We start from the raw sequence: 17,232 nt of genomic DNA on the forward strand, positions 1-17,232 counted from the left end.
ATCAATACTGGCATGTCCCCGTCGGCCCCCCATCGGTACTTTACATCTATAATGAGATACAAATACGCATCAGCAGGACAGTGTCTACGCCACGCGTCACTGTGTGAATATTACTCACACTTATTAGCTGGATTATGTTAATCTTTACACTCTCTGCTCACAGACAACAGACTCCCCATGATATGGGGGTGGTCACGGCAGTAAGCGTGTGTTGTTGTGAGCGTGTGTGTGTGAGTTTATGCGTGTATGGCTGTATGTGTGTGTTAAAGTGATTGCCATGTTGTCAAACTGATCTGCATGTGAAAGGGCGGTCTAATTACATCACTTATGCAAATGAGAAATGCACGTATGCACGCTCATACATACACACCAGTGACAGCTTAGTGCTGAGGTCAAAAAGACAGTGTGAGCTATCCTCTTATTGACTAACACAGGGTGGTATCACCACCTGTCAGAGACAGACATGTCTTGACACATATGTATAGGTCACAATAGATGTTTTGATACACTCCTTCAGACAAATGAGAAAAAAGAGCGGATGGGTCGACCTCACTAAAGCATTTAGACTGTTATTGGACAATGTCCGACCGCATATCCACTGATTAATCTTTTTTTCAGACTGAAACATTGATAGTATCCCCGTTGGAATGATTGATTGAGTCTGACACTTTTTAATTACGCCCAAATTAAATGAATCGGCTGGCGGACTATAAAACATTGCATTTAATAACGAGCCCCTCCATTCGCCTTTTTTTCCTCCTTCCTTCATCCAATCCCATTTTGGCTGCCCGCACCAAATAACCTCTCTCAGTTTAATGATATGCAAATGAATTTTCATGAACCCCATGATCCCATGCGATGATTAAACTGAGATGACATTAGCTGCCATGCTGTTGCCATTGTCAGTGTTTCTGTCTACCTCCTTTCTTTCTCCCTATCGCTACCATCTTTCTTCGTATCCACGACAACGGCCAACTGGTGATATTAAAAGGTTCCCTGTCACCATTCCCTTATGAATTTTCTTTGAGAGAGACGACATTCTGTGTATCCGGTGCTATCTCAGAAAAGTTTTTCCAGTGGTAGTAGGGATGGAGCATCAGAGCATGAAATGTTGGTTTTCACACCCCATGTGGTAGCGGTACACTGAAGACATGCATGTTACAACAATAAACAATTATTGTAACGTGGTAACATAGACCATTTCGGTAACCTTCCACATCTCTTCATTTTCCACTTGCCTCCCCTCCCACCGTTCGGTTTCAGTCTGGATCCAGCTCCACCTCTGCTGTCGTTTATTGTACTCCATTTGCATAATGAAGCCCAAGCTTAATTAAGATCCCACTGGAGTCTGGAGCCAAGGATGAAGGAAAGAAGGACGAGGAGGAGGGGAGGGGGAATCCGACGTTCCTTAGCTTATCCGCACGTGTCCAAATAGGAGGCACAATTTAAGGGGGGAGAAAGCGTTGACGAGCGATTAAATCGCTAATTATGATCGGCTGTTAGAATTAGTGTGTGGCTGTTAATTAGCTGCAGATGAGATGCCCAGACAGTTGCCCGCCCCTGACGACTGCAGCACCCTCCCTGACTGGCAATAGAGAAACACAGCTTGACACCCTGGAGATGATGCCAACACATCCCTCCCTTAACACACACACAGCAGTCTGAGGGGATATCCCTTTAAGAACATCCCAGGTGTGCATGTGCAGGAAAGAGGCTCTTCATCATCCTTGTCCACACACTCCCACTGTTCATCGTTAAGCACAAGGTTCCCTTTTTTATTCTTCTATATCCTTAATTCAGTTTGCTCATTAATCCTCTTCCTCCACATGCTCTTCCTCGTCATAGCGGAATGGTACGATCCCTGGTCTTGGTTCTTTGTAATGGGCAGCAGCATCCTTCGAGTGCAGCAGTTGGCACTGAGCAGGCATGAGTTGGCATCGACGAAATGTTTTTCTTTCTCCAGACTCCCATCGCAGCTGTATTTGTGGTTCTGGTTCCAACTAACTGCAACTATTTTGTGTCCACATTTACTACGCTTTTACACAGCTTGTGATGGCGCCTGCGAATGCCTCCTTGTTTGCGTTTGGCATGGTGCCATCTCTGTTTCTGGTCTCCCTTGAGGGGATGCCCTCGCCAAAAAAACGGCGAAGGCATGCAAAATGTTCTGCTCACCGTATGGAGGTCTCTGTTTACAAATGTGTGTGTTGTTTTGTCTTGGCAGCGTGCCATCTCTCTCCTCGTGCCCTTACCGCCCCTGAAAAGATGCCATCACAGAATCGCTGGCAACCGTTGCCTGGGCACCTCTTCTTGGCTTTGTTCGAAGCAAACAAACGATGTTTCGCGGCAAATCCTCAGAGGTGAGTCCCCTTGTCTTCGACTAAGACAGTTTTACGTTGACCGCTTTTATCGCTTCGGGTACACCACGACTGCAGGCTGGCTCAGTGCCCGCTGGGCTCAGTGACTGGCATGGAGAGAAAGAAAAGTCGGAAAATGGAAAGACAGTAGGATTTTCCGCCGTCATTTTTCTTTGTTCGATCAAAGTTCCTCACAGAGTTTCACCTTACAGTTTTCCAGTATTCATCATTTCCCTCTTCAAAATTCTTCCCTGCTCCTCTTCGTCCATCTATCTGAGTCATCCTCTGTCTGCTGGCATCTTGCTCACTTCCATGCTTCGCTGTCCTCTTGATATTTTCTATATCTTCATTTTTCTTCAGTTTGTTTCGCGCCATCGTGCATGTGCCAAGGTGGCACTATGACAACAGTATGGAGGTCTGTTTCCCTTCCTCTTCCATTCTTATTCTCCTCGCCCCTTTGCCCATGCCCATGCCCGCCCCCGCTCAAGTCCTGACTGGATGGCACTGTGCCAACCTGCCACCACCATCGCTCTCATTTGTAGCTCATCCCTCCATTGCCCTTCCCCCTGTCTTTACATTTACATGCTTCTCTCTTCCCCTCACTTCATTCATCCACTTTATGAATCATTTACCATCTTTGTTTATATTAAATGCAGTATGCGTATATACACACACACACCCACACAATGTTAATTTAATTGACGCATATGCAACTTCTCATTTCTTAAAAGCACACCACAAATCATTGCCGGTTGTTGTCATACAGTTGACTCTTCTGGCACCTGAAGGAATGCTGTGAGTGACTGCCCTGTAGGTAATTACTGCAGCAGTTACTTATTCCACCGAGACAAGGAGAGAAAGATGAAGAGAGCCCTGAGTTTGGAGAAAGCTTGTATTGTTTTAATTAACTTTTACCAACCCCCCATCATGTGCGCTTCACTTCACATCTCTACGAGCCTTGCGCAGGACGTGCTTGTTCACATCCACAATACAGCAATACCATTGATCCGATTATCAGTAGAATCGATGTGTACCATTAACCTCACCCTCTTCACCGAGATGACCCTTTCTCCCTCGTTTTCTTCTTTCTCTTCTCCTCTGTAAAAGCTCTCGAGTCAAACAAAAGCTGCCAGTGGTGGTGGAGCCATTAAGCAAATACTCTCATTAGTACACAAAACATAATGAATATGTAAATGATGTGTGTAATTTATGCATGGGCTGAGAGACTTGTTCCCTTTAAGTCCTCTGTATTCGCTCTACATCCTTTTTCCTTCAAACGTCACACTTTTATGCCAATTTTTCTCTTTTCTGAGACCACATCCTGTGAATGAATCCATGGAGGAAATCTTGAGGTTCCACTATTTTTATTATGTGTCTTTTCTTGCCTTTAACCATGGTTTGTAGTTTTTAATATCCTCTCAGAGTCTCTCTCTTTTTTTTCTGTTTGCTTCTTGCCGCTCAGAGCCTGTCCTCTCCAAAAACAAACCCTGCAGTGACGCATTAAACCAACTGCTGAGTGTTTGAACAAGGTCTTTCTTCCAGGAATATGAATACTGAACAGTCTATCCACAAAATCACATGAACAACTGATAGTGTTGTATACTGTTTTTTTCCCTTTGTGCCTCTGTGACTGTGTTGATCTTGATGTGTGGTCCAAACTGTGTGGTAAATTGAAGCGTGTCCTGATAGATGGCGAGTAGCCTTGCTCCTGTCTAGGATAAACACCTATAATACTATGGCTCCTTTGGCAATCACCATAGCAACAATCCATGGTACCCACGTGAGTTGCATAATAAGATGTTCCCCAAGACCACGGACCATAAAGCGGCGACAAACTAGACACCTGCAGCAATGAATGTGAATTAGAAAATAACCATTCAAATTTCAATCCTGAACTGTGACTCATTCCAGACCAATCTTTTATATTTATCCACAGGCTTGCATCAGACAACACACTCTCTCAGACGCACACACACCTTCTCTCTTTCTCTTCAGACCTTAACAGGTGCTGATGAGCTGCAGTCAATGATTGTAATGAGCTATCGATCACCGTGGGAAAACAGAGGGACAGAGAGGGGTGAGGGAGGTAGGGGGAACCAGAGGACACACGCGCAAACAGGAGGTGGACTGCCGGGAGAAAGAAAAAAACTACAGATGAACTAAATGGAGACAAGCCACCTAAGACAGAGTATCAATACCTGCTTTAATCAAGTCCTCATCACCTATTGTTCAGCCTAAAATAGAATTCATGTGCTTTCTGCTAGCTTCGGAGCAGCGTCTGGACCGGCTAATCAGCTCAGGATGACCATGCAGACATACTTGTCATGACTGAGTCCAGATGCCAGTGAATGGCACTGACGCAGTATCTCTATTTTCCTCTCTTTTTGTGCTGTGTGCATGGAGTGGAGGCAGACAGCTTTAGGGAAGGGGGAGGTGCGTTCTGTGTGTGCGCGAGTGTGTGTGGTGTGTGTTGGCTGGCGTTTCAGATAATGAAATGCAGCAGGGAACAAAGAGCTGGGGGCCCCTATTCTCTGTGCTGCAGCTTCATTTTCACTCCCGTCAGTCTATGATTCTTCCATACCCTCTTTCTTGTGTACGTGTATGTGTGTGTGTGTTTATGTTTGTATGGGCAAGTTGTTGTGTGTACGCATGTCCCCCTCCTCCTCCTGTTAGTATTCTGCATGGCAGATCCCCCTAATGTAATAACTGTGTCTGCATGTCTAATTTACAGCAGGAGAGAGTAAATAGCCTGTGGTTAATTACAGTATGTGCGCATGTGTGTGTGTGTGTGTTTGTGTCTATGCATGTGTCTACGAGCGCGTGGGTGTCAGAATGATTTATGAGTTGCAAATAGCTACACCAGTGGCCCGTTTCTCCTCACTTAGTTTTTAATCTGTCTTTCCATTAATTTTCCTGGAGACGTTATTATGGTTTTATAACAGTGTGCACAAGGATGCACATGTGAGTGCACGTATGTGATAACGAGACAGAGGTGTGGACATTTTGTGAGGATCGAGGCAACATGGGCACCTGAGCTGCACTTTGCTTTTTCACCCTCTCCACATCTCCCATTTCGCTCCCTTGCATTCCCCCTTTCTTCCTGTCTTCTCGTGCTTCATTCACTCTCTTCATTGAGAGCCACAACGAACACAGATCTTTATTGACAGTACACGGTACAACATGGAAACAGCAGGTCAATCCGTTTAGCCCAAGGGCCGATACACCAATTCACCAATTTGTCAGTGTTAGTTTGAGAGAGAAAAGCAGCTAATCTCTCCTCTCTGCTCTCTATTGATCACACACTTAGACTCCACTTCTCTGTCTAAACACTATTGATTCTCCCTCTCTCTCTCTCAATCTCTCTCTCCCTCCATACACCACAGCTCTCAACACATCTTCCGTCCATACACTCGGCTTCTCGCAGAAAAGCCTGAATAATTGAGACAGCGTGTTCTTGTACATGTAGTCACATTTTAGATGAATACTTGAGAATTTCTTCTGGCACGGACAAAATAAGACTTGGGGTAAATTCGGTAATACAATATTATAGGATGAGCTCCATCATACAAAGCGTGTTAAGAGTTTGACCCACAAGTGTCAGAAACCACTGTTCCCTGCTACATAGATTCAGAAATGTATGCATGGTCTCATTGAAAAAAAACTATAACGTGAATGCAGACCCTGACTAAAAATTTACAGCTGGGTTCACTGTGTCCTGGCTTTGTTTTTCAGTCTCACAGGAGGCACTTGACAAAGACCATATTCCTGTTTTCCTGTTCCTAAATGAAGGCTAGGTAGAAACGATAGAGTAGTTATTTTGAGGAAGAAGTCCCCCCCCCCCGCCATATTTACATTAGGTCCAATTGAACTATAGACAGACATTCCCTGTAGCATTTATCACATCTATACCTTTCTACCTTGATTAAAAAAATAATTGGAGCAACTGTTACTCTCGTGCCAGGCACCAATGGCGTTCACCGTCCTCCCCACATATTGTGACTCCTATTCATTAGACTTGTACGCCCCCTACTGGTGATACGAACCCATTACAAACCTTTATTTCTGCAGGTTACAAAACACAGACACATGGCTTGTGTAACTCGGAATCAGCTGTTCTTTGGTAACCGGTGGAGAGGAGGTGCCGGCTGGATTGAGCTTTTGACTCTGTTAGACGATCAGAACTTTATGCAGCATTCTACGTGATATATCGTCACCTTGCATTGGAGATGCCTCCGTCAGCGGCTGGTGCACAGGACAGCAAAGCCTTGGTGAGACAGCTGTTGAGAGAAGTGCTGGTGGGTCGAGAGGATCCAGAGGGGTTCTTTGCGATGTGTGTGTCCGTCCTGGGGCAGCAGGAGACCCGCACACAGTTCCAGTCCCTCATCCAGCCCCTGTCCACGGCCAACAGATCCCTGCACTGCAGCCTCACCTCCATCTACCTGGAATATTTCTCTAAGGTCAGTCAGTGTTGGTCTAATATAGTTCTGTCTTGTACTTCAACACGTAGGTACATGGGCTGAGAAGTACACAACACACACACACACACACACACACACACACACACACAGATAATATATAATATCTGATTATTTGTAGGAATATAATATTGTTTATTCTGGAAATAAACCAATGACAATAAAGGGTGTTAAAAAGAATCCCAAAGTAAGAGCGGTGAACAATGATACAAAAACACAAATTACAAAAGTATTTTTTAATGTTTTATACTTTATTATTATATTACAATTATGGCAGCTGTTTACTTTCATGTCACTTTTTTTAATTTGAGCTAAATTCAGTGATGTTCACCACTACATCAAAAATAAATAAAAACTCTGTGAAACTGTCATGGCTAACGTGTTAGCTAACAGGAATGTAGGTGTAATTAACTCACCTTTACTTTGGCAGAAATAGAGCAAAATCACTCTTCCTGGACACGTGTGAAACGTCACTGCTTCTTACACTGAATATTCAGCCATTATTTTCTCCTCTGAGAAAAACAACACTCCCTCCTCCACTGTTCTTTCCTCTCGGTTCGCAGAGAGACAGTTAAGCTCGTGTCAGCTGTTAGCTTCTGTGCTAGCAGCGGCTAACCCAATGTTGACATTTTGTTTGGTTTTCAAGTGAGACAAAAGACAAAGGGTTTGGGCTCAAGCGAATGTTTTTTCAAACTTCTTTTCTAGCACTAAAAACGTATGTAACAAGATATGCGATAATGTAATTTATGTAATTATGAAATAATATAAAAAGTTAGCTTGGTAGAAAACCCTTGGAGCATTGTGGAGCGCCTTAAACCACTAAACATGCATCATCAAACTAACAGATATCTAAAAATCTATCTGTTGCACAAGTTTTTAAGCCACGTTTTTTTTGCATAGTTTTTTCAAGACAAAAACGTAACATTAGGCCATTTATTGATGTGTATTTACGTGCTTTCTTACACTTGTTATGCTTGAATTATTTGCAAATATTTCTCATGATATTTGTCGCCTCTACTCCAACATCTAGGCAACAGTCGGTAGTAATAATAATGGGTTGTTCTCATTAAATTGCAGACAGGAGATGATGACCTGGAATTTGCACTGGCGCTGTCAGTACTGGAAATGAAAGATCCCCAGCTGTCAACCTGCAGTGAAGAATCCACACTTCAGCCGCTTGGAGCCAAAGCAAATCAGAGCAGCTCTGTTCAACTGACCTCAGCATCTCAGCCTCAGGGAAGCAGCAGCCGCACCCAGCGAGCAGATGTAGGTGGCGGGAGAAAAAAAACCCAATCAGTGCAAAAGGGACCCCGGGGCGTGATGTGCCTACCGCAGACAACCCAAGAGACTGAGCTTCAGAAGAGCACACATGTTGACAAATGTAATAAAGAGACACCAGGGACAAGTCAAAGCGTGTGTGTATCCAAACCATATGCCTCATTTTTCAAACAAGAGGCAGTTTTAAAAGGTGACCAAGAGGCAGTTTTAAAAGGTGACCAAATGACAGAAGGAGGAGATTCAAGCAATCAATCGGAGAAACCAAAACGCTCTAGGAACAGGAGAAAGCGGCGGGAAGGGGGTGGCCAGCAGGTTGTAGGTATGCCCACCTCTCCATCAGCATCACCACCAGTACTGCTGTGGTTTAGGAGGGATTTGCGACTGTGTGACAATCCCGCTCTCATTGGCTCACTGGAGAATGGGGCACCTGTCATCCCTGTTTTCATCTGGACCCCTGAAGAAGAGGAGGGACCAGGAATTACTGTGGCTATGGGGGGAGCTTGTAAGTTGACTTCTGTAAAAGCATGTGCATAACTGCCCCTCGAGGCATTGCTCTCCTTTGTGGCTACTACAGGTTTTATAACCTGTTTGCAAAAATACTGTCTCTTCTCTTTACAGGCAAATACTGGCTGCATCAAGCTTTGTCCTGTTTCTCTTCATCTCTGGAGCGCATTGGCAGCCATCTTGTCTACCTTAAGGCAAATGGAGTGGGCAATGGGGTGGGCTCTTCTCTGCGTACCCTTACGGAGCTGATAAAGGAGACTGGGGCGAGAGCAGTGCTGGCTAATGCCCTGTATGAGCCCTGGCTGAAGGAGAGGGACGATGCGGTGGTGTCAGCTCTGCAGAAAGTTGGTGTTCAATGCAGGATGTTCCACTCTTACTGCCTCAGAGACCCTTACTCTGTCAGCACGGAGGGTGTGGGACTCAGAGGTAAGTTACAATTTGGGTGGCCACGCTGTACTGATGGTCTTGAGCAATCCAAGCCGAAATGCACTGTGGCCATTTTTGAGAACTTCTCTCTGTTTTCTTCTGTGATGTAGGAATAGGTTCAGTGTCTCACTTCATGAGCTGCTGTAAACAGAACCCAGAGTCTGCCCTTGGGGTTCCCCTGGATCCTCCTGCATTTCTCCCCACACCTGCCAACTGGCCTCAGGGTGTTTCTTTGGATGCTCTGGAGTTGGCACTCATGCCTCGCAGGAGGGACAGCACAACGGTCAGTGACAACAGCAGGGCTGTAGTTTTGGGCCAAGCTTTAGCCCACAATTGTTTTTAAAACAGTCATAAAAGATAACGATGTGATCATGTGATTCGTAAGATTTTTCTCGTGTTCATTTCAGATTGACTGGGCAGTTAACATTCGTAAGTCCTGGGATTTCAGTGAGGAAGGAGCACATGCCCGGCTAGAGGCCTTTCTTCAAGATGGTGAGACTCATTGTATGCTCATTGTAAACCAGGGGTGGCAAACCATTTTCCTGTTCAATTTATGTAACCTCCTTTAAATACCATAAAACAATTATTGTACACATATTCACACCAATCTCTTAAGTGCAATGGCTGGTATTGCTGCTCTTGGGCAAAACGTCAAATGGTAGTGATGATGACTTTGCACAGAAAATCCTTGTTTGGATCAAACTTAGTCCACCTTCTTGTGACCACATTGTTTGTAGGAACATTAAGAAACATAGCATTGAGTTAACAGTACCATGTGATTACTTCCTGTGTCCTAGGTGTGTATAGGTATGAAAAGGAGTCAGGCAGGGCTGATGCTCCGAACACCAGCTCTCTGTCTCCCTACCTTCACTTTGGTCAGCTCAGCCCGCGCTGGTTGTTGTGGGATGCCAAAGGGGCCCGCTGTCGACCCCCAAAGTTCCAACGGAAGCTGGCCTGGAGAGATTTGGCCTATTGGCAGTTAACATTGTTTCCTGACCTCCCCTGGGAATCCCTCAGACCTCCATACAAGGTAGAAACATTTACCTTTGAGTGTTACTCAAAGAAATTTAACTACCCTTCATTTTCCTCACTAGTAAAAAGAAATGTATGATTATTATCAAGCATTTTTCATCTTCTGGTATTTCTAGGCTCTGCGGTGGAGCACTGATCGTGGCCACCTGAAGGCCTGGCAACGTGGTCGAACCGGCTACCCTCTGGTGGATGCAGCCATGAGGCAATTATGGCTGACAGGCTGGATGAACAACTACATGAGACATGTGGTGGCATCGTTCCTCATAGCATATCTCCACCTGTCCTGGCAAGAAGGCTACCGTTGGTTCCAGGTGAGACGTGCGTGCATGCATGCAGGAACAAAATGCACTGGCATACATAACGTGTATAGCAACACACAGTAATTTACTCACTGAATCTAATGTAAACTTGTGTTTAGGACACCCTATTGGATGCAGATGTTGCCATAGATGCCATGATGTGGCAGAATGGGGGCATGTGTGGTCTGGACCACTGGAATTTTGTCATGCACCCAGTAGATGCAGCAATGACATGTGACCCCTACGGCAGCTACGTAAGGAGATGGTGTCCTGAACTTGCGGATCTGCCTGATGAGCTCATTCACAAACCCTGGAAATGTCCTGCGTCTATTCTTCGGCGTGCAGGTGAGAAATGAGGCCATGTGGTCAACTGTTCACTTCTTACCAAAACATGTTGGTCAAATTGAAAAATCATATGCTACTTTTATAATGCTTTATTTGCTTTCCTCATTGTTAAGGTGTGATATTTGGTCAAACATTTCCTGATCGAATAGTTACAGACCTAGAGGAGCGAAGGAGTCAGTCTCTGCAAGATGTTGCTGTGGTGCGGAGAGAGTTTGTGCAGTACGTGGACAAACGCTCAGGCTGTGACTTGGTGCCTCTGCCCCCCCGCCTCGTCTCGGAGGCCTTGGGCTTATCACACAGGAATGGTGGTCAGGTGACAGAAGTGAAGCAGTTCCTGTTGCCCGTTATAACCCGCATGGAATTTAAACACCATCAAGAAGATCCGGACGCAGACGCCGCCTCAAATCCCTACAATGCTGTTCTCAAGGGATATGTAAGCCGCAAAAGGGATGAGACCATTGCCTTCCTCAATGAGAGAGACTTCACTGCCAGCGTGCTGTACGAAGGAGCGCAGAGAAAGGAGAGGCTGGAGAGCAACTATCGCAGAATGGAGGGACTCCCTCAGCCTCCTGCACCTCAGGGCAGAGCCAGACGGACTCCAACAGCCAAGGACCGGTTTTCCTTAGTGCCTGGTGGGGCTGTCACTTCACTTAGGTGACCCAGAGACCCAGCAATCAAGACTTAAAGTTTACAGGTTAAAAGAACCCAGACAGTTACTTGCCTCAACATGCACATGTAAAATGTTACAGGAGACAATATTTAGCTTTGAGGAAATGAGTTAGTGTCGAGAAAGTTACTCAAAAGTTTGTGATCATGTTTCAAAAGCTGATGCCTCTGGTTCGTGATGACAAGTTGCCTTCAGTTTCTTTGTGGATCATTTTCAAAATGACTAGTTTAGTTTGAAAGCTGATGAGGTGTTCGTGGGTTTCAGTCTTATGCTCTGAAATTTGTTTTTGGACCTACTGTTTTGTAAATATTTGTAAAACGGGTTCTGACTTGAGGCTTTTTTTGCAGTTATTTTTATTCATATATCATGCATATCATCTGAGAGAAACATGACATGCTGTATTTTTTTACTTTGGGAAATAAAGAATGAGAAGACAAATCAAAATGATTAAGGAACTGTTTATTTTCTATTGTACAGGTCCAGTGTTTACAATATAGCTGTCATACATGCAATGTAGACCAACATAATTAATAATACCATAAAGACCAAAGTGCTTCTTGAAGTCTAACAATGCCCTAGGACAGAAATTCAAGTTTATGTTTGACTAAAATGCTTGGAAACTGTTCTATTGACTGTAAGTTTCAGTCTCATCATTTTGGGGCTTTGAGGCTGCAGGAACTCAACATTGAATGTTCAGTCAGTGCAGATGTCCCCATAAGTCAGTCTTTTAACAATAGATAAAGGATTCCTAACACTCACAGCTCTACAATATTGGCAGGTCAGCAAACTGGAGGTCATGAGCTCCACTGGTTGATGCTAAGCATAGTGTTGTTCCTGACACAGGCACATCTTGTGCATCTCCCTGCCAACAATGTTTAAAAAGGAGAGAGGGAGCATAGCACTTATTAGGAGGTGTTAGGTTAGTCCTCAATGGAGCGGATGTATCTCTCATAGGCCGGTTCGTCCATTAGAGCGTCGACCTCAGCAGGATTGGCGATGGTCATCTTCATCAGCCAACCTATATTTGAACAGGTAAATATCAGGTTATGCTTTGTGTCAAGGAAAATGCCAGTTTTTTTCACATCTAAGTCTTTATCACAAGTCACATGTTTAAATTAGCAAAGCACTACTTCCCCAGTATGAAAATAAGCTTGTTAAGACTAGAACTTGCTTGGGTTAGGAAACCCAACACATTTTGTTTGTCAAATTTACATAAATGCACAGTAAAGCTATTGTGACTGTAAATTATCTTTTTTCTAAAGCAATGATAATGCACTGCATTATTAATTAATTCTGACAACAGCAAAAGCACAAAGTGTACAGAGAGGAAAATAACTATGACAACCAGGTTTCAAGTCTCTTTGTGGGCGGTCATATTTGTTATTGACTACAGTGGCGGTGTTCTATGTTGTGTTGCATTACTGCCCTCTACTGTCCAAAAACTAATGTTGCTAGTTATCGGTTTATGTTTTGTAAAACTCAATCAGTATGTGTTCATTTTTCAAACAACAAGTACAAGCAAGACATTTATTTGTAAAATTTATTATTTTCATTATAATTTTTAGTTGTCCAACATGGAAAGCTTCCCTATGTACCGACTTAAAAAATATATATCTTTGGCGAGATATGCTGACAAGATATGCTTGCATAGGATAACCACAGTAACAGCTTTTAGAAGGTAAACAAAGACCAGTGTCAATGGACAATTTATAGAAATGACTGATGGCGGTAATAGAGTCAAACATAATCTTAGTACTTCTGGCATAATTCAGGTCACTCCTGTTTAAGTTCTCACATTAGCTATTATGCTACTATGCATCAGTTCCAATGCCGTCTCCATGTGATAGAAGGACAAGAAGAACTATGTGTGCTTACCATCTTTGTAGCAGGATTTGTTGACCAGCCCAGGGTTGTCTGCCAGTAGTGTATTGACTTCCACAACCTCTCCAGTCAACGGGGAATAGAGCTCGCTGGCTGCCTTTACACTTTCCAGAGCTCCGAACTCATCTGTGAGAAGAAATAATACAATAATATTAAAGTTGTTATTTCAGAAGACTTGCATCTATGCAAAAGGCACTGGTGAATATAACTAATTTGTGTCTATCTCAATCTCAACCAGTTTCAGCATTATATGTGTGCAAAATAAAAAATGTTTAAAGTATAAATAAACAATGCAGAAAAGATATGCATTTATATTCAAATGTTATTTAATTGAAGTTCTGTATATTTGGTTGTATGTGTTTCCTTTTCATTCATAAATAATATTGATGATCATTTTTATGGTTAAACTATCAAGACTAAATTACATTGCTTTGACTTTAGGGTTTGATAAGGACATCTTGGAAATCATAGCCCATCTTTTTATTTAAATATATCTGCCAATATCTCTGTTTCAGAAATTTTCTTTATCCTAAAATCTGTATCAACCCATGAAAATCCATAGTTTGACACTAATATTAGATAGAATGGGATGTTTGACATCAGGTTTATTCCTTTAATATCAGTACTTGAAGATCGGGTGCTATTCTAACAGCTAGAGACACGACGTCATACCTTGCTGAGCCAGCTGTGTCCCCACCTCTGGCAGTCCACAGTAAACTACATCTCCAAGAGCCTCCTGTAAGTGGCAGGAAGAAGGGTCACAAGTAATAATGAGTGTGAGAGCGCACAATCGTGTGTGTCATTGTTTTCAAAAGCCTCCGGCTGAATCCCAATGTCCACCCAAAGGACTCGTGGACTTGAGGTGTATTCCAAGTCAATCAGTGAGGGCGCAGGGCTGTCCCACTGTGAAATCATTTAGTACATGAGGACTCTCTCACAGACTTTCTAAGCCCTAAGTGCAAACTTTCATTAAGGCTGCGTTCTGAAAGTCCATTTTGCTTAGGAACCTTCCTAACTAAGTGAAATGACTCGGAAGTATTTCAGTGGCTGCCATAAAAAGAGCTGTTCTAATTCTATAAATGATAAGGAAAGTAGCTTCAATGCTTTCTTACTTATCTCCTTTAGCATAGGAAACACCAGATACACCTTTACGAAAGGAAAAGAGAACAAAAAATACCGCCTAACAATTCTTTGTGGCAGCAACATTTAAAGAGACGCAGCCTCGTATTTGCACCTGGACACACCCACGTAAATATGAAAAACAGAACATCTGATTTAATATCACGATTCAGAACTGATGTAAATCCTCACATGATCGTGTGATTTCTTCTGTCACATCTGTCCAGTGAACAACAAGCTGATTGAACTTATAGTTCACAACATCATCATCAGAACTAAATACTTGTATTACTTTTTGCATAATGATGCCATTTTTCCAATAAAGAGTAAATTGATTATTTTAAAATTACCCCTCATCCACTCTGTAAGACAAGACACGCAAGCCCTCCCCTGGTGCTTATAGTAGTGTGTATGTCAAATTCCTTGTATGTGTAAACCTGCTTGACAATAAAACCCGATTCTGTTTCTGAAGAACTCAGACAGTTGGTCCCTCAAACAACTTGGCCATGAAGAAAGTAAACAACAAAACCACAAACACGTAATACGGTGTGACGTGCCGTGCCGTCCGGTTCATGGTCAAACGACTCTAATCCGCCTCTCACAGTCCGTCAGTCGCCCCCTCATGTCAGTGAGGGTTCAGTCCGTCAGTCGCCCCCTCATGTCAGTGAGGGTTCAGGGCTCGTGTCCTTTAGCGGGACAGGATTTACCTGCGCGAACTTGCTGATACCCACGGTCCCGATTCCTCCATCTTCTACTCGGATCCATTCGTGCTTGTCTGTGAATTTAAGAGCTGGGAGACAACACAACAACAGTCAGAACACACAGGGTCACTACAACTTGAAGTGTTCATGCAAGTACAGTATAAGAGTCTTATCTTAGCTCAGTGTGAACAACAAGTCACACTGACCCCCCTGACACTCGTGTCCTTTCACTCAGGCTAATGTTACCTTACCGGGAATGTCAGCTAACATGCGACAGTAACAACACACACAGGGCGGTGAATACCTGCTGATAACCGGCTGGAAGAGGCGACTGTTCTCCGGACGTAGGGTTCACATGCCAGCCTCAGAGGGGAGAGATGAGCCGGGCGGGTGAGAAGAGGCAAAACTGTGGCAACGCTGGAAGACAAGGAGCGAAACAGCCCACAGGCAGCCATGTTTGTCGCCTAGTGATGATGAGCGCGTGGGCTGTCTTCTTCGTGGATATTCGAGGCATTGGTGGCGCTCTGCCGCCCCCTGCTGATCAAAGTCCGATTCAATACACTTTATTAGATGTGTGTTTTTTGGGAGTTTCTCCTGATACGAGTCAGAGTTTAAGGACAGAGTTTACCACACCTTGTACAGAGTGTTAATCCCTATGAGGAGAACTGTGATTCGTGAATATGGGCTGAACAAATAAAATGTGATTGATTGATTTGTATCTAACTGGTGTGCTTCTGAAAGGGTGGGATCCTCCATTCCATCCTTTAATTTTTTCAAATACAAAAAAACATGATTATTATTAGCACGTTTCCAAAAAGGGCCATTTGAAATCAAAATTACAACAATGAATACATGATAAATATTTCATTATAATCAATTTGTTTGTTTCTCCTGTTTTCCTTTAACGGTTCAGGGTGTAGAATTAGGTGACATCTAGTGGTGAAGTTGCATGTTGCAGCTGAATACCCCTCACCTTAACCTCCCATTCCAAACACGAAAGAGAACCTGTGGTAGACTTCGGTTGTCATAACAACTCAAAAGGTGTCGTGTTTGTTCAATTTGGGCTACTGTAAAAACATGGCGGCCTCCGTAGAGAGGACCCGCTCCTGATGTAAATATAAAGTATTTAAATATAAAGGGCCTATTCTAGGGTAAAGAAAACCACAATTTGTACAATTTAGATGAAACACACTAGTCAACACATTACTAGGATTATTTTATATTAAATTTCTCCCAATAGATCCCTTTCACCTTAATCTTACTCACTGGCCCTTTAAGTTGCGCTCTTATTTGGTCAAAACTGTTATTACCACAATGGAGAAGCTAAAATCTTTTAATGGCTCAAGTTTCATTTCAATTCCATTTATATTAAGTCAACTCACAACATACATTATCTCAAGGCACTTTACGGAGAAAGGTCGAAACCACAAAACTTCCCACATTGAGCAAGCACTTGGCAAAAGTGCAGAGGAACAACTCAATTTTAATAGAAAACCTCCGACAGAACCAGACTCAGGGTTTGCAGCCGTCTGCCTCCACAAGTTGGGTTGAAAGGAAAGAAATGAGGGAGAGAAGAGAAAGAGATCTGGATTGATTATTAAAATGCTGGTTTTAAACCCTGTCCTTTCCATCCTGAGCTCATTTTAATAATAGGCCACCATGGCTTTCCACTTTACCCATCAAAACCTCTAATTCGATGTTTTCATTTTAAAAATAAACTAGACCTTGACATGTTTTTCTTTCTCTCTATTAAAACCATTTCATTGGAGAAGCTGTGCCAACTTTTGGTGCGTTTCTCCTCAAAGCAATACATTAGTTGAGTTTGAAATGTGTTGCTCGCTGGATGTGAAACCAAACAAATTCAAATCTCCGATGCCATTTTCAAGGTGTGTGAAAACCAGTTGATATGCAGGTTCTGTTCCAAATACCGCCCTCCGTCTAGACATGTGACTGCAGCAGTGTGTGAACAAAACCAACATCAGCTCCAGACTAAATAAACAGGGCTTATCAAAGTGATGACTGTTAGATAGGCCCTCTGCTTCATTGTTATGTTAACATCACGGTTCCGTTTGGAAAGTAAAGCCTGCTATTGGTTGGATAACAGATCGACTCCAGCAGTAGCATAACTCCAAATTAAGAAAAAAAGAAATG

The 17,232-nt window shown here is 43.3% G+C and overlaps 2 protein-coding genes across 2 annotated transcripts; one reads left to right on the forward strand and one right to left on the reverse strand.

Annotated features, from left to right (window-relative positions):
- The first annotated feature begins 6,386 nt into the window (after positions 1–6,386).
- si:ch1073-390k14.1 (deoxyribodipyrimidine photo-lyase) lies at positions 6,387–11,902 on the forward strand. The gene is made up of 9 exons (XM_035156657.2): positions 6,387–6,811; positions 7,907–8,609; positions 8,726–9,037; positions 9,148–9,320; positions 9,445–9,529; positions 9,835–10,067; positions 10,186–10,380; positions 10,488–10,713; positions 10,827–11,902. Exons 1-9 carry the CDS (start codon positions 6,581–6,583, stop codon positions 11,369–11,371), a joined length of 2,703 nt encoding a protein of 900 aa, XP_035012548.2. The 5' UTR covers positions 6,387–6,580; the 3' UTR covers positions 11,372–11,902.
- LOC118109505 (glycine cleavage system H protein, mitochondrial) lies at positions 11,823–15,570 on the reverse strand. Its single transcript, XM_035156658.1, has 5 exons — positions 15,386–15,570; positions 15,088–15,170; positions 13,934–13,997; positions 13,256–13,387; positions 11,823–12,398 (listed from the first exon to the last, which is right to left on the reverse strand). Exons 1-5 carry the CDS (start codon positions 15,534–15,536, stop codon positions 12,301–12,303), a joined length of 528 nt encoding a protein of 175 aa, XP_035012549.1. The 5' UTR covers positions 15,537–15,570; the 3' UTR covers positions 11,823–12,300.
- Positions 15,571–17,232: the final 1,662 nt, after the last annotated feature.

The sequence above is a fragment of the Hippoglossus stenolepis genome, chromosome 5 (genome assembly GCF_022539355.2).
Source record: "Hippoglossus stenolepis isolate QCI-W04-F060 chromosome 5, HSTE1.2, whole genome shotgun sequence".
NCBI lineage: Eukaryota > Metazoa > Chordata > Actinopteri > Pleuronectiformes > Pleuronectidae > Hippoglossus > Hippoglossus stenolepis.